Source organism: Salmo salar, chromosome ssa11 (assembly GCF_905237065.1).
Source record: "Salmo salar chromosome ssa11, Ssal_v3.1, whole genome shotgun sequence".
Taxonomy (NCBI): Eukaryota; Metazoa; Chordata; class Actinopteri; order Salmoniformes; family Salmonidae; genus Salmo; species Salmo salar.
The window spans coordinates 72,894,405-72,912,745 of NC_059452.1; the positions used below are offsets into that span (position 1 = coordinate 72,894,405).

General features: G+C 45.0%; 1 protein-coding gene across 1 annotated transcript in view; it reads right to left on the reverse strand.

The window, feature by feature from the left end:
* Nucleotides 1–226: 226 nt before the first annotated feature.
* Nucleotides 227–18,341, reverse strand: part of LOC106563032 (synaptic vesicle glycoprotein 2C) — a 70,940-nt gene continuing 52,825 nt past the window's right edge. Inside the window, exons 5-13 of the mRNA XM_014128239.2 lie at nucleotides 11,283–11,416; nucleotides 11,099–11,188; nucleotides 9,762–9,872; nucleotides 9,557–9,645; nucleotides 8,867–9,031; nucleotides 7,566–7,699; nucleotides 1,363–1,566; nucleotides 992–1,151; nucleotides 227–843 (exon numbers count right to left, since the gene is read on the reverse strand). Coding sequence (XP_013983714.1) covers nucleotides 660–843; nucleotides 992–1,151; nucleotides 1,363–1,566; nucleotides 7,566–7,699; nucleotides 8,867–9,031; nucleotides 9,557–9,645; nucleotides 9,762–9,872; nucleotides 11,099–11,188; nucleotides 11,283–11,416 — 1,271 coding nt within the window. The 3' untranslated portion in view covers nucleotides 227–659. The remainder of the gene's footprint in view (nucleotides 844–991; nucleotides 1,152–1,362; nucleotides 1,567–7,565; nucleotides 7,700–8,866; nucleotides 9,032–9,556; nucleotides 9,646–9,761; nucleotides 9,873–11,098; nucleotides 11,189–11,282; nucleotides 11,417–18,341) is intronic.

Consider the following 18,341-nt stretch of genomic DNA (forward strand, 5'->3'; position numbering starts at 1 on the left):
TGAATTTGCTGTAACTTTTGACGACACTAAAAGCTATTTCTTACTATTTCTATTTTACTATGGCAATGTTTTTCTTGCAATTGGAGCTGGGGGTGCAAAAGGCTTGAACATACATCATGAATAATTGACTATTTTGAAAGGAGAAATCCCGCCCCACTCTGAAGTGTACAGCACTTTTTGGCCTTTTGGTTTGAAGTACAAGATAGCACAGCAGCGACACAATAAATAACATTATTACATTATTGATAGACAAATTAATAAATAAACAAGCAAACAAATGAATGAATGCCCATATTTTACAGTAAAATCTGAACTAAAGACAGAGTACAGTGAGTGATTGGTGGTAAAGCCTTTTACACACGTGTATTCCGTGTGGCGCCTGTGTAGGGCAACCATTGGTGTTTCTCTATTACCTTATTTGAACATGCTGTAATAAGGCCTACATAACACTGTCGTAAAACAAAGACACTACATGTCTTTATGACAACCGACTTTGTGCTGTTACGGCGTGTACTATTGTTTAGCTTAGCTAATTGGCTAAGCATGAAGCTGGCCAGATAGCATACTTGAATACCAGCCCAGATATGTAGTCCTTATGACAGCATGTTCAACAAAAGTCTAACCAGCACATGAGTGAAGGCTGCTGGGTATGTGTAGTTCTACATCAGGACATTGCCGCGTGTGTCAGGCAGCCGTAGCCCCACCAGTCCTCCTCCCACCAGTACAGTCGAAGCCAGCAGGATGGGGATGGCCTTAGTGATGCCAACCAGAGAGCCGAAGATCAGGTTCCCCAGCACCGCTGCCAGCTTACACATGGCATTACAGAAGCCAAAGCCTGTACCCCTGGAGAGGAGGAGAGGAGGAGAGAGTCAGTGTGTGTGTGTGTGTGTGTGTGTGTGTGTGTGTGTGTGTGTGTGTGTGTGTGTGTGTGTGTGTGTGTGTGTGTGCGTGTCTGTGTGTGTGTGTGTGTGTGCGTGCGCGATCTATCCACCTCCTGTCTGTAGGGTAAAGCTCAGCAGTGACTACATCCAGGGAGTTCCAGGCTGATATGCTGAGGCCGTTATAGAGACACAGCATGAAGATCATCATAGACTCGCTGGTACCAAACCACAGGAAGAAACAGCTGATGCCTGACAGCACCATGGAGCCCCCTGGAGGACAAAACATGCTATTACACTCAAGATCACAAAAACACGAGATGTCATTTGGTAACACATTACAAATACATACTCTTTTTGGTGATGATTGTTTTGCTTCATTTCACAGCAATGTCAAACTCCAGTGGGGTAGTCATGCAATTGAAACTCTATCTGAGTTCCAAAGACATACTTTCAAAAATGTGTACAATTGAAACAGTCCTACCCAGCATGCTCAGGCGCCCTATTTTGTCCATCAGGAGGGCGGAGACTATGTTGCCGGGCAACACGGCGAGCGTCCCCAGGAAGTTGACAAAGTAGACCCAGTAGGCGCTGTAGTCGTCGTCGAAAGTCATCTGACAGCCCGTTTTGTTGTGATGAAATGAACTGTTGATTACCCTCGACCCAACCAGCTTAGTATCGTCAATATCTGGAGAGAAAGACATGGAGACGAACAGAGAATGAAGAGTACTAATTTGACTCCTTTCTGTGCTTTTTGTCTGGCAGGTGGATTTTGTTGCTGTGGTTGAACCCGTGGCAGGTAGCCTGGCGGGTAGGAGCGTTGGGCCAGTAACTGAAAGGTTGCTGGATCGAATCCCCGAGCTGACAAGGTAAAAATCTGTCGTTCTGCCCGTGAACAAGGCAGTTAACCCACAGTTCCCCGGATGCTGAAGACATGGATGTCAATTAAGGCAGCCCTCCGCACCTCTCTGATTCAAACGGGTTGAGTTAAATGCGGAAGACACATTTCAGTTGTACAACTGACTAGGTATCCCCTTATCATAAGGAAAGTCAGTAGGCCTATAAGTCCTTTATTAACTCATGTTTCCCCCTATCATTCACAAATGGTATCACCCTGCCTCTTTGTCTCAGTAACTTATCTTGATGAAGGGAAGGGTGAACAGGGGGTGGGAGGTGGGTCAAAAACATGGTCCATCAGCAAAAACATCCCAGGTCTTTTAGGGATAACTACGTAACTCTGATCGGAAAACTATTAATATACATTAAAGAGACAAAGGCAGCAAACACTCTGCCCTCTCTTTACCTCTCTCTCTTCATCTCTCACTCCCTTTTTCTCTCTCCCCTCTCCCTCCATTACCACAGCCTCCCTCCCCCATTCCTCTCTCTTTGGTCTCTGCTCCCAGGAGGAGTGTCACTGCTAGAGGCAGTAAGACTACATTTCCCATGTGGCTTTTGCACCAAGCTGACACGCCCAAACTGTTTTCATGTTCAGCTGTTTCCTAAAGGCTGAAGGGGAACTGTTTCTAAACCTGAATCAGCTGAACTGCACCGTGACTGTTTACAGTCCCCCAAATTCACTACTCCCTCAGAAACACTTGGTGTCCTGGAGGTGTCGTCGGGTTCAACCATTAGTCAGGTGCTCTTATAATTAAATTGCACTCTACCTGAACCTTACTTCAGAAGACTTCGTAACAGTCATAACGATGATATAACATACAGTACCAGTCAAAAGTTTGGACACACCTACTCATTCAAGGGTTTTTCTTTATTTTTTACTATTTTCTACATTGTAGAATAATAATGAAGACATCAAAACTATGAAATAACACATGTGGAATCATGTAGTAATCAAAAAAGTGTTAAACAAATCAAAATATATTTTATATTTGAGATTCTTCAAAGTAGCCACCCTTTGCTGATGAAAGCTTTGTACACTCTTGGCATTCTCTCAACCAGCTTCATGAGGTAGTCACCTGGAATGCATTTCAATTTACAGGTGTGCCTTGTTAAAAGTTAATTTGTGGAATTTCTTTCCTTCTTAATGCGTTTCAGCCAATCAATTGTGTTGTGACAAGGTAGGGGGGTATACAGAAGATAGCCCTATTTGGTAAAAGACCAAGACCATATTATGGAGAGAACAGCTCAAATAAGCAAAAAGAAATGACAGTCCATCATTACTTTAAGACATGAATGTCAGTCATTCCGGAACAATTCAAGAACTTTGAAAGTTTCTTCAAGTGCAGTCGCAAAAACCATCAAGCGCGATGATGAAACTGCCTCTCATGAGGACCGCCACAGGAAAGGAAGACCCAGAGTTACCTCTGCTGCAGAGGATAAGTTCATTAGAGTTACCAGACTCAGAAATTGTAGCACAAATAAATGCTTCACAGAGTTCAAATAACGGACACATCTCAACATCAACTGTTCAGAGGAGAATGCGTGAATCAGGCCTTCACTACTAAAGGACACCAATAAGAAGAAGAGACTTGCTTGGGCCAAGAAACACGAGCAATGGACATTTGGTCTGATGAGTTCAAATTTGAGATTTTTGGGTCCAACCTCCGTGTCTTTGTAAGACGCAGAGTATGTGAACGGATGATCTCCGCATGTGTGGTTCCCACCGTGAAGTATGGAGGAGGAGGTGTGATGGTGTCGGGATGCTTTTCTGGTGACACTGTCAGTGATTTATTTAGAATTCAAGGCACACTTAACCAGCATGGCTACCACAGCATTCTGCAGCATTCTGGGACTACCATTTGTTTTTCAAAACACACCGCCAGGCTGTGGAAGGGCTATTTGACCAAGTAGGAGAGTGATGGAGTGCTGCATCAGATGACCTGGCCTCCACAATCCCCCAACCTCAACCCAAGGAAAAGCAGCCAACAAGTGCTCAGCATATCTGGGAACTCCTTCAAGACCTGGAAAAGCATTCCAGGTGAAGCTGGTTGAAAGAATGCCAAGAGTGTGCAAAGCTGCCATCAAGGCAAAGGGTGGCTACTTTGAAGTATCTAAAATCTAAAATATATTTTGATTTGTTGAACTCTTTTTTGGTTACTACATGATTCCATATGTGTCATTTCATAGTTTGATGTCTTCACGGTTATTCTACAATGTAGAAAATAGTAAAAATAAAGAAAAACCCTTGAATGAGTAGCTGTGTCCAAACTTTTGACTGGTATTGTATGTCATAAACAGTATTTTAAGATAGCGTTAACCAAGAACTGGGAGCGTTTAACCAAGTGTACATTGAGATGACATTACAACGTGAATTGGTCTGTGTGAAGCCAAGCCAATTTAGAAAGGATATCTTTCCTTGCCTTAACTTTAGAGCAGAATGTTTAATTTGGTGACCCTCTGTGTCACGCCCTGACCATGGAGAGCCCTTGGTTCTTTATGGTGTTGTAGGTCAGGGCGTGACTAGGGGGTGTTCTAGTCTTTTTATTTCTATGTTGGTGCTCTTAGTATGGTTCCCAATTAGAGGCAACTGATGTTCGTTGCCTCGTTCCCTGTTCCCACCTGCTTGGTGGGTGTCAGGGTTGTCGTAGTGATGAGACCAAAACGCAGCAGGTATGTGTATGCTCATTTTGACTTTTAATAAATTCAAAATGAACACCAAAATAACAAAACGAACTCACGATATAGACAGTCTTCTCAGGCTCACATACGCTAGACAAGAAACAATCTCCCACCAATGACAAACACAAACACACCCTAATATATGGGACTCTCAATCAAAGGCAAAGAGAAAACACCTGCCTTCAATTGAGAGTCCCAACTCCAATTAATCAACCACATTAAACTAGACTCCACATAGAAATACATAAACATAGACCATAAACCAAAAACCCGGAAATACTAAATCAAACGCCCTTTTACCAAAACACCACCCCGAACCACATAAAACAAATACCCTCTGCCACGTCCTGACCAAACTACAATGACAATTAACCCTTATACTGGCCAGGACGTGACAGTACCCCCCCCCCCCTAAAGGTGCTAACCCGGAAGCACCTCAAGAAAAACAAAAACCCCAAACAACAACAAAAATCCCCCTAAAGTAAAGGGAGGGAAGGGAGGGTGGCTGCCGTCACCGACGGCACTTGTGCTACACCCCCCTCCCCAACCCACCTATGCAGGTGGTGGTTCAGGCTCCGGCCTATTGTCCTCCAGATTGCCGACCCCGATCAGCCTCGGACTGTAGGCAGACTCCCCTTGCTCTGGATCCTGGGCAGACCTCCTCTTCTTCACCCTGTATACAGACTCATTAATTGAACAGTTAATCATTTTAAGTTCTGGATTGTCAGGCTTACTCAGTTCAGGGTTGCTGCTCGACTCCCTTGGTTCTTCGTAATCGGCAGACTCTGGGCCGATGGGCCACTCTGGCTCATCCTGGCCGATGGGGCAGTCTGGCAGCTCCGGGCAGTCTGGCCACTCTGGCATCGCCGGGCAGTCTGGCCACTCTGGCATCTCCGGGCAGTCTGACCACTCTGGCATCTCCGGGCAGTCTGGCCACTCTGGCATCTCCGGGCAGTCTGGCCACCCTGGCATCTCCGGGCAGTCTGGCCGCTCTGGCATCTCCGGGCAGTCTGGCCGCTCTGGCATCTCCGGGCAGTCTGGCCGCTCTGGCATCTCCGGGCAGTCTGGCCGCTCTGGCATCTCCGGGCAGTCGGGCCGCTCTGGCATCTCCGGGCCTTTACGGGCGGGGGACTCTATCCTGATACGGGCGGCTCTGCGCTCCTACTCCAGCTCTGGCGACTCCTGACTGAGAGGCAGCTCTGGCGACTCTTGACTGACGGGCAGCCCTGGCGACGTCGGACTGGGATGACGCACTTGAAGCCTGGTGCGTGGTGCTGGTACTGGACGTACCAGACTGGGAACACGTACCTCCAGGCTAGTGCGGGGAGCGGGAACAGGACGAGTCGGACTGGGCTGACGCACTTCCGGGTCCGCACGAGAGACAGGAACTGGAAACACCGGGCTATGGAGGCGCACAGGCGGTCTTGATCTTACCTCCTGCACAACCCGTCCTGGCTGGATGGAACTAGTAGCCCTGTACGAGCGGGGTGCTTGTACAGGGCGGACTGGGCTGTGCAGGGGCCTGATGGTAGCCGTGCGTAGAGCGGGAGTTGGGTAGCCTGGTCCTCGGAGGCGTACCAGCGACCATATGCGCTGCGCAGGCATCCTCCTACCAGGCTGGATGCCCACTCTAGCACGGCACCTGCGAGGGGCTGGAATAACGCGCACCGGACTGTGCGTGCGTATGGGTGAGATAGTGCGCTCTTCAGCGAAACATGGCGCCCTCCACCTCATACGCTCCTCCATATAACCACGGGTAGCTGGCTTCTGGCTCTGCCTTGGCCTAGCCAAACTACCCGTGTGGCCCCCCCAAAAAAATGTATTGGGGGTGCCTCTCGTGCTTCAACGCCAGTCGTGTTCCTCGGAAGCGTTCCCGGTCCTTACCAGCCATTCTCCATGGGCCCTCTCCGGCCATAACTTGCTCCCATGTCCATCTCTCCCGTTTGTCCAATTCAAAATCCCTCTGCTCCTTCCTCTGCTGCTTGGTCCTGGTTTGGTGGGAGATTCTGTCACAGTTGTCGTAGTGATGAGACCAAAACGCAACAGGTATGTGTATGCTCATCTTGACGTTTAATAAATTCAAAATGAACACCAAAATAACAAAACGAACTCACGATATAGACAGTCTTCTCAGGCTCACATACGCTAGACAAGAAACAATCTCCCACCAATGACAAACACAAACACACCCTAATATATGGGACTCTCAATCAAAGGCAAAGAGAAAACACCTGCCTTCAATTGAGAGTCCCAACCCCAATTAATCAACCATAGAAACACACTCACTAGACTCCACATAGAAATACATAAACATAGAGAATATAACCAAAAACCCGGAAATACTAAATCAAATGCCCTTTTACCAAAACACCACCCCGAACCACATAAAACAAATACCCTCTGCCACGTCCTGACCAAACTACAATGACAATTAACCCTTATACTGGCCAGGACGTGACAGTGGGATATTGTTTTGTGTTAGTGTGTTGAACACTACGATTTCACGTTTGTTGTTTTCTTAGTTTCACTTTAATAAAAGATATGGAACTCAACTCACGCTGCGCCTTGGTCCATCTTTATCGACGAGCGTGACACTCTGTCTATCAGATTGAACTGAACTTAATGCTGCAGGAGCCTATGTGTGTGTAACGATCATTGCAATACTATTGTAGGTGGTGCACACGGCTCGGTTTCTTTGTCAAGCACAATGAACAGGAAGCAAAGAGGCAATCTCAGCAGGGGAAAATTCAAAGGAAAAGTTATAACTGCCTGAACCCACTCTTCACTCTCCTCTACAACCTGTCTCTGGCACAATACAGAGAATGAGGTGTCAGAGAGAGAGAGAGAGAGAGAGAGAGAGAGAGAGCAGAGAGAGCGAGAGAGCAGAGACAGTGAGAGCAGAAAGAAAGAGAGAATAGAGAGAGGGGGAGCAGAGAGAGAGAGAGCAGAGAAATATAGAGAGAGGAGAGGAAGAGAGTTATGTCCGAAGCGTAATAGGGATTTAGGAGAGGCTAGGCAGGGGGACACCTCATCTATAACATGGTTGCTGTGAGGAAGAGACGTGAGTTACATTTCAAGTAAATAACCAAGTGCGTGTGTGTCGACTCTCACCTGTGTTATAAAAGAAGGCTTCTACGAAGCTGCAGTTCTTGAATAACGAGCCTACTGTTGACACGTCATCAAAGTAACAGTTCTGAAACGTGGAGTCTACGAAGGTGACGGACTTCAACTTCATGCTGATGAACCTAGCGAGCCGGATATGAGATTAGGACAGAAGGAGAGGAGGAGAGGAGAAGAAAATAATAAAATAATAAAAGAAGAATGCAGAAAAGAAAAACAACTCCATTACACCTTCAACACTTATTTATGGTCTACCCACACAAAGCCGAGGAGCTGAGATTATAATCAGGCAAATAAACGATTTATGATATCCTCTCCAGCAGCCAGCGGTGTGAGACCACTAACTAGGAGCCAAGCCTGGCCTATATGCCAGATAAGGAGACGTGTTGAACTGGACTGGGCTGGACTGGACTGATTAAAGACTTTACAAAACAGAGACGCAACGCCAGTATTGTTGATGCACAAAAAAAACACAAAGTGCACACACACACACACGCACGCACACACACACACGCACACACACGCACACACGAACACACGCGCGCGGTGTTGAGATGAACAAAGTTCATCTCTCACGTATTACAGCTCTAATAGATTGTTTTCCGTTCTACGGTAACCATGGTTTCTAATGTAAGCGGTGTAGTACGTCAACATGGTCCTGTGATATTGTGTGTCGGATATATCCCAGCATGCCTGTCTCTTATCCTCCCCCACAGCTACTGTATTACAATACTGCCTCTCATCTAATCTAATATATATGTGTGTTGTGTCATGTTGTATTCCTAGATAAGGTACAGAGGAGAAGCATACTACAAATATACATTGAGGTGTCTCCCCTGGCCTCTGAAAGAGGCAATAATAACCTTTCCATAGAGAGAGATAGAGAGAGAGGAAGAGAGGCGAAGGAGTGAGAGGAGGAGAGAGGAGGGAGAGAAAGAGAGAGGGAGGGAGAAAGAGAGAGACAGAGAAGGAATGGTAGGGAGGAGGCGAGGGAGAGAGATTATGTTTTTTAATTTCCTGGAGGCGGTACAGATAAAGGAACGGTGTGTTGTTTACGGGAATGACGGATCACACTGCAAACATGGAACGAGATAGGCTACTTTAAATATATTATCATTGGAGAAACTGTTTTTTTTTAAATAGCCTGTTTAACACATTAAAGACAGTCTCTTTAAGAGAGTCTGTTGGTTACAATACCTGTCATTGATGAGGACTCCATTGATGTGTGTGTGTGTGTGTGTGTGTGTGTGTGTGTGTGTGTGTGTGTGTGTGTGTGCGTGCTGACACAGTACCTGTCGTTGACGAACACTCCGTTGGTGTGTATCTGGTTCTCCAGGGTGAAGTTAAAAGTGAAGTCTTCTATACGTTCGTTGTTGTGAGTCTTCACTCTGGAGGCGTACTCATCAGACTGAAGGTGATGGATGACATCAGGGAACCACACTGATAGGCCGTAGTACCTGCACGCAGGAAATGACATCATCGTAGCTTGTTTTGTTTCAACGTTGTTCATTTGAAAAGTAGTGCAATGTATGCTGAGGAGTACTTCTTTCTTTTCTGGGGAAAGACTCATTCCGATTGGCTGGGCCTGACTCCCCAGTGGGTGGGCCTATGCCCTCCCAGGCCCACCCATGGCTGTGCCCTGCCCAGTCATGTGAAATCCATAGATTAGGACCTAATACATTTATTTAAATTGACTGATTTACTTCTATGAACTGTAACTCAGTAAAATCTTGGAAATCCTGCATGTTGCATTCATATTTTTGTTCAGTATAGATGGGCGATCTCTTTCCATGTTAGCGTGTTAGCATTTATCACAGGGACATCAGAGAGACACTGGCTATACCTCAGAGTCAAACACTTCATTATGAACACACAGACTCAGCTGGGACAGACCGATAACTGGGATAAGTACTGCTGAGAAAAGAGCAACACTTCAACACCTTCATTTACTAAACAGAGTGGAGTTGAGAGGACAATCTTACCCAAAAGACAGTGTGAACCACACGATGGCCAGTTTGATGGTGTTGTCTCTGACCGGGTAGTTGAAACATTTCATGAACGTTAACCAGATCTAAACAGAGTAAATGAGAGAGAGAGAGAGAGAGAGAGAGAGAGATGGAAATAGGGAGAGAGTGATACATTCATTCATCACAATGCTTTCATATCATCTGGGAATCGGACTCCTACCCCTCTGAGTTCGGTCCTGATCCTGAAGAGGACTTTGGCCACAGGGTTGGCTGAGTCTGACTGCATCTCTACCAACTCATCCAGATGCTTAGGAAGCTTTATCCTGTTCACCTACAGTACAGGGGTAGACACAGTCAATGTGTGTGTGTGTTTGTGATAGATAGATAGATAGATAGATAGATAGATAGATAGATAGATAGATAGATAGATAGATAGATAGATAGATAGATAGATAGATAGATAGATAGATAGATAGATAGATAGATAGATAGATAGATAGATAGATAGATAGATAGATAGATAGATAGATAGATAGATAGATAGATAGATAGATAGATAGATAGATAGATAGATAGATAGATAGATAGATAGATAGATAGAGAACACAATTAGACCCAACCAAATCATGAGAAAACAAAGAGATAATTACTTGACACATTGGAAAGAATTAACAAAAAACTGAGCAAACTAGAATGCTATTTGGCCCTAAACAGAGAGCACACAGTGGCAGAATACCTGACCACTGTGACTGACCCAAACTTAAGGACAGTGTACAGACTCAGTGAGCATAGCCTTGCTATTGAGAAAGGCCACCGTAGGCAGACCTGGCTCTCAAGAGAAGACACGCTATGTGCACACTGCCCACAAACTGAGGTGGAAACTGAGCTGCACTTCCTAACCTCCTGCCAAATGTATGAACATATTACAGACACATATTTCCCTCAGATTACACAGATCCACAAAGAATTTGAAAACAAAACCAATTTTATCTACTGGGTGAAATACCACAGTGTGCCATCACAGCAACAAGATTTGTGACCTGGTGCCACAAGAAAATGGCAACCAGGGAAGAACAAACACCATTATAAATATAACCCACATTTATGTTCCCTTTTGTACTTTAACTATTTGCACATCGTTATAACACTGTATATAGACATAATATGACATTTGAAATGTCTTTATTGTTTTGAAACTTCTGTGAGTGTAATGTTTACAGTAAATCTTTATTATTTATTTAATTTTTGTTTATTTTCTACTTCACTTGCTTTGCCAATGTAAACATATGTTTCCCATGCCAATAAAGCTATTGAATTGAATTGAGAGAGAGAGAGAGTTTGAGAGAGTGAGCGAAAGAGAGACCGACAAACAGACAGACAGACAGACACAGAGGCAGGCAAGCAGGCAGACAGACAGACAGACAGACAGACAGACAGACAGACAGACAGACAGACAGACAGACAGACAGACAGACAGACAGACAGACAGACAGACAGACAGACAGACAGAGAGAAGAGTGCGAGCAAGCGAGAGAGAGAGAGTTACTGTATACTCACAGTAAAGACTTTCTCTGGTTCTCCGCGGGCCCTCATGTTGGTGTCGTGGATCTGTTTCAGCACCATCCAGGCCTCATCATGCTTACCCATCTATACACAGAGAGGAGGGTTACCCCCACACACACACACACACACACACACACACACACACACACACACACACACACACACACACACTCCTTACCTCTAGGAAAAAGCGTGGGCTCTCAGGTATGAAGGTGAGTGCTACAACAGCACACACACAGGGCAGAGCACACACCACCACAAACACTCTCCAACTGTGGAACTGGTAAGCCGAGCCCATACTGAAACTCCAACCTGCACACACAAACAGAAACCATCAATCAGATACAAGCAAAGTTAGCACAGAAATACAAATTCCATGCCTAATATGATGTTAAAATCTTAAAGTGCCTCCAAGCACCCTTAAATCATCAACCTGTTTCATCATTGTCTCTTATGAGGAGACACACACTTCTATTTTCCACATGAGATGCAGCGTGTTGATGGTGATGAGAATGACTAGAGGCTGAAGAACACCATATGGTGAAGAGAACGGGAGAGAAAGAGAGAGGGAGAAGGAGAGAGATAGACAAAGCGTTGGGTTCAATTCTTATTGGAGGCATTCAGTGAGACTAATTGATGCAGCAATCTCTGAGGACAGCAAAGCAAGAACTCAGGCAACAGCCTCAGTTAGCAACCACTGCACACACTACCTTCTCTCTCTCTCTCTCTCTCTCTCGCTCTCTCTCGCTCTCTCTCTCTCTCTCTCTCTCTCTCTCTCTCTCGTCTCTCTCTCTCTCTCTCTCTCTTCCTTTCTTTTTCTTTGATTCCTCTCTGTCTTTTCTTCTCTGTATCTATTATTCTCTTTCTTACAGGAAGGAATGTAGGCCGACAGTACATAAAGTACATCTTCAGAATCCCCTGAACAAACCCAAAATAAAGACACACAGCAAGCAGACGGTTGGTGATTTTACAGTCAGTGTATGGGTGGTATTCTGGCTTGCCCCTGGGGTGGAGGGAGAAAGCCACAGAGCTGTCATAGAATAGAATAGAAACCATCAAAATGTTATCCATTTATTCTATTAAGTAAGTAAATCAATCCATGGATTATATTTCTATGGTTATGTCAGGGAGATACCAGAAGTGTAAGGGGGAGTTATGGTGATATCACAGTATTGTAAACCAAATCCACAAACAGCATTGTAAACCAAATCATGTCTGTTGGAGGGTTGTTGGTGTGTGTGTGTGTGTGTGTGTGTGTGTGTGTGTGTGTGTGTGTGTGTGTGTGTGTGTGTGTGTGTGTGTGTGTGTGTGTGTGTGTCCCATGGGGATGCGTTAGACTCTACCAGTACAAATCTCATTAGGAGAATTATAATGAACTGGAGGGTATGGCTGACTGACTCACACACACATATGCACACATACAGGCATCCGCGCGAACACACACACACAGCAAGATTTATTGAGCTACGCTATGCAGAATAACGCAATGTCACACCACACACACATACACACCTGCAGTATCCTTGGTCTCTGCGCATTGCCCACGACCAATGTTAAATCACTGAGCAAATTTCAGGTCTGCTGAGCGCAAACTTGTACGTTGTGAAAATTCTGTGCAACTTCCAGCGCACGCTTACTGTGAACACTGAGGCTGTACCCGCTTTGTTATTATTATTATTATTATTCATTTTTTTACCTCCTTTTTCTCCCAAATTTCGATCTTGTCTCATCGCTGCAACTCCCCAACGGGCTCGGGAGGTGAAGGCCGGATCATACGTCCTCCTAAACATGACCCGCCAAACTGCGCTTCTTAACACCCGCCCACTTAACCCGGAAGCCAGCTGCACCAATGTGTCAGAAGAAACACTGTTCAACTGACAACCGAGGTCAGCCTGCAAACGCCTGGCCCACCACAAGGAGTCGCTAGAGCGCGATGAGCCAAGTAAAGCACGCCCGGCCAAACCCTCCCATAACCCGGACGACGCTGGGCCAATTGTGTGCCGCCCTATGGGACTCCAATCACGTCCGGTTCTGACACTGCCTGGGATCGAATCCAGGTCTGTAGTGACGCCTCTAGCACTGCGATGCAGTGCCTTATATTGCTGCGCCACTTGGGAGACCCTTAAGTTAGTTTTAACAGTGGTCAGGTAGGCTACTGTGGCTATTTGATCATAATGTAGACCTGTACCAGAGTGGTCTAACATAAAAAACAATGGAGAAAATGCATTTTATCATGGAAATAGTTGTTCTATCATTTAGCCTACAGTAGTAGCCAATGTGGGGTGTTCAATGTAGGCCTACAATCCATGAGACTTTGAAAAAACATGCAGGACTTGACATTAACCTGTTAATCCACTTGTCCTTTAGACAAGGAGGTGACTGAAATGTTATTGTGTTGTTTGACGCAAGAAACCACTTTACAAAACAAAAAAATGCATCATTATTCCCATAGCATTATAACAGAGAATCAGGCAAATTATGCTACCCTCTGCCTATTGGCTACTTAGCTTTTTCAAGCCTGTCTCAAAACACAACATTGGCCTTTTAAAACAAAACAAAAAGCTCTTTACATGACTATCTTTTCATGTCTAGAAATGCAGCCATTTTGTGCTCTTGTAGGAAGCAATCACAACCCCACTGCTGACTACAAATGATCTATAACTGGTCTAAGACCTCACTAACTAGCAAAGGATATGAACAAATGTGCACGTGGCTACATGCAACTCTTGTTTTGATCTCAAAGCAAGCGCATCTACTCACGACCGCTCAAACTGTAAACACAGTCCAGTTCAAAGTAAATGGCACAGATCCATTTATGGCAATGGTCTATTTGGATATAGGCCAACTGCAGCTCTGATTGGTTGTGGTGCACTGGTCTGTGTGGAGTAAGGGCCTGAGTCGTGCCTGTCAATGCAATATAATCCTACTCCGATGTGTTCTGCCTACATCAAAATCTCTTGCATAGTTCGTTTTGTTTCGGTATGTTGCACTGAAATTGGCTAATATTGCATTGATTTGATCACAATTCCCACAGTAAAGGGAAAAGTTGATAGTGTTAACTAATGGGGAAAATGTATTCTGCACGGCAGTCCCAGGGGAGCTGCGCACAAGCGCACACACGCAGTTTAGAGGGAACATTGCGTCACGACATAAACACCCATGCAAATACACAAAAACACAGAGGCATGCAGAAACTCTCACACACGCAGACACACTTCCTGTTGACACAAACACATGGGTAGACACAAAATCGTTTCTGTATTAGATTATCATTTATGCAACTTTATTCTATTGACATTTTATTTGATCTTTGCCAAGAGTGTGCAAAGCTGTCATCTGGGCAAAGGGTGGTTACTTTGAAGAATCTCAAATATAAAATATATGTTGAATTGTTTAATACTTTTCTGGTTACTACATGATTCCATATGTGTTATTCCATAGTTTTAAAGTCTTCACTATTATTATACAATGTAGAAAATAGTACAAATAAAGAAAAACCCTTGAATGAGTAGGTGTGTCCAAACTTTTGACTGGTACTGTATATTGTTTGTATTAGTATTGCACTGTTAGACATTTACTGTACAGCTGGAGCTAGAAACACAAGCATTTCGCTGTATCTGCTTTAAAGGAGTAGTTCACTATTTTACAACTTGATGTTAGAAGGTTCCTCGCCCTGAAAGTAGTCTACAGGCCAGGAGAAACTGTAATCTATGGTTCATTTCAAGGGCGTAACTTTGTGTTGGACTTTGGGGGGGATTACGGTCAATGGGTTTCCGTTGTCAACACCGCTCTAGGGGGATCAGGCGGTATGCAGCCAGATCTCCCATTCCCCACAAAAAAAAACATTAAAAAGCTGATTAATTTTGAAGTGATAATACATAAAAAAATGATGATGATAAATTGGTCAATATACTACAATCACAACGCCAATATTTTTCTATATTACTTTAAACTGTGTTCTTACTCTTAACAGTTCAGAAAGTCACCACCACAACCCTTATTTAACTACATTTACATGTTAAAACCTAATATTCTATTTATGTACCCATCATTATGCTTGGCTAGTACATGGTCTTGAATAACTCATTTCTTATAACCAATTAACTTAAAAGGAGTTGAGGGAATCTGAGTACACAAACGTCTTACTTGGTTACACAATTTAATTGCAGTGTTAATTCATCAAATAATTCAGTGACAGTCAAACTACACTACATGACCAAAAGTATGTGGACACCTGCTCGTCGAACATCTCATTATAAAATCATGGGCATTCATATGGAGTGTCCTCCCTTTGCTGCTATGACAGCTTCCTCTCTCCACTCCATTCAGCCACAAGAGCATTAGTGAGGTCGGGCACTGATGCTGGGCGATTAGGCTTGGCTCGCAGTCAGCGTTCCAATTCATCCCAAAGGATTTTGATGGGGTTGAGGTCGCCAAACAATTTCTGTATGGACCTCGCTTTGTGCACGGGGGCATTGTCATGCTGAAACAGGTAAGGGCCTTCCCCAAACTATTGCCACAAAGCGCACACCACCCACCACTTCCGAGTATATTACTCGCTAATGTCCAGTCCCTAGTTAACAAAGTCAACAAAATTAGGGCAAGAGTTGCTTTCCAAAGAGTTATCTGGGATTGTAACATACTCCGTTTCACGGAGACATGGCTAGCTAGGGACATAGAATTTAGGTAGCCTTGTTCTCAAATTGTATCAGCATATCGATTGCAGTACACGAGCGAGTAACATGCTCAACCACTGATACTCGAACTTCCGCGATGCATACAAGGCCCTCCCCCACCTTCCCTTTGGCAAATCTGACCATGACTCCATCTTGTTGCTCCCCTTCTATAGGCAGAAACTAAAACAGGAAGCGCCCGTGCTTAGGTCTATCCAGCGCTGGTCTGACCAATCGGATTCCGCGCTTCAAGATTGCTTCGATCACATGGACTGGGATATGTTCCGGGTAGCCTCAGACAATAACATTGACGTATACACTGACCCAGTGAGCGAGTTTATAAGGAAGTGTATACGTGTTGTACGGACTGTGACTATTACAACCTTCCCTAAATAGAAACCATGGATTGATGGCAGCATTTGCGCAAAACTGAAAGCACGTACCACCACATTTAATCATGGTAAGGCAACTGGAAACATGGCCAAATACAAACAGTGTAGTTATTCTCTCCGTAAGGCAATCAAACAAGCAAAGCGTCAGTATAGAGACAAAGTGGAGTTGCAATTCAACGGCTCAAACACAAGACGTATGTGGCAGGGTCTACAGACAATCACAGATTACAAAGGGAAAACCAGCCCCGTCGCAGACATCGACATCTTGCTCCCAGACAAATTAAACAACTTCTTTGAGCGCTTTGAGGAGAATACAGTTCCACCGACACGGCCCACTACCAAAGACTGTGTGCTCTCCTTCTCCGTGGCCGATGTGAGTAAAACATTTAAACCTGTTAACCCTCACAAGGCTGCCGGCCCACACGGCATCCCTAGCCGCTTCCTCAGAGCATCGTGTGTTTACGGACATATTCAATCAATCCCTATCCCAGTCTGCTGTCCCCACATGCTTCAAGATGGCCAGGATTGTTCCTGTTCCCAAGACAGCAAAGGTAACGGAACTACAGTAAATGACTACCGCCCAGTAGCACTCAGTTCTGTCATCATGAAGTGCTTTGAGAGGCTAGTTAAGCATCATATCACCTCTACCTTACCTGTCACCCTAGACCCACGCCATCACTCTGCACACTGCCCTATCCCATCTGGACAAGAGGAATACCTACAGTATGTAAGAATGCTGTTCATTGACTACAGCTCAGCATTCAACACCATAGTACCCTCCAAACTCATCATTAAGCTTGAGACCCTGGGTCTCGACCTTGCCCTGTGCAACTGGGTCCTGGACTTCCTGACGGGCCAACCCCAGGTGGTGAAGGTAGGAAACACCATCTCCACTCCGCTCATCCTCAACACTGGGGCCCCACAAGGCTGCGTTCTCAGCCCCCTCCTGTACTCCCTGTTCACCCACAACTGCGTGGCCATGCACGCCTCCAACTCAATCATCAAGTTTGCAGACGACACTACAGTGGTAGGCTTGATTACCAACAATGACGAAACAGCCTACAGGGAGGTGAGGGCCCTTGGAGTGTGGTGTCAGGAAAATATCCTCTCACTCAATGTCAGCAAAACAAAATAAATGATCATGGACTTCAGGAAACAGCAAAGGGAGCAATCCCCTGTCCACATCGATGGGACAGCAGTGGAGAAGATTAAAGGTTTTAAGTTCCTCGGTGTACATATCACCGACAAACTGAAATGGTCCATGCACACAGATAGTGTGGTGAAGAAGTCTAGTCAACGAAAACCCTCACTAACTTTTACAGGTGCACATTTGAGAGCATCCTGTCGGGCTGTATCACCGCCTGGTACGGCAACTGCACCGCCCACAACCACAGGGCTCCCCAGAGAGTGGTGCGGTCTGCACAACGCATCAACAGGGGCAAACGACCTGCCCTCCAGGACACCTACAACACCCGATGTCACAGGAAGGCAAAAAAGATCATCAAGGACAAAAACCACCCGAGCCACTACCTGTTTACCCCGCTTCCATCCAGAAGGCGAGGTCAGTACAGGTGCATCAAAGCTGGGACAGAGAGATTGAAAAACAGCTTCTATCTCAAGGCCATCAGATTGTTAAACAGCCATCACTAGCACAGAGGCGGCTGCCTACCTACAGACTTGATATCATTGGCCACTTTAATAAATGGGACACTAGTCACTTTAATAGTGCCACTTTAAGAATGTTTACATATCTTGCATTACTCATCTCATATGTATATACTGTATCCTTCACTTTCTATTCTTTACTATCTATTGCGCCGCTCTGTCACTGCTCATCCATATATTTTATACTTATATATTCTTATCCCATTCCTTTACTAGATTGTGTGAATTAGGTTTTGTTGTGGAATTGTTACATATTACCTGTTAGATACTGCTGCACTGTCGGATCTAGAAGCATAAGCATTTCGCTACACTCGCAATAACATCTGCTAACAATGTGTATGTGACCAATAACATTTGATTTGATTTGAAAGTTGGAAGCGCAGAATCGTCTAGAATGTCATTGTATGCTGTGACGTTAAGATTTCCCTTCACTGGAACAAGGCGACCTAGCTCAAACCATGAAAAACAGCCCCAGACCATTATTCCTCCTCCACCAAACTTTACAGT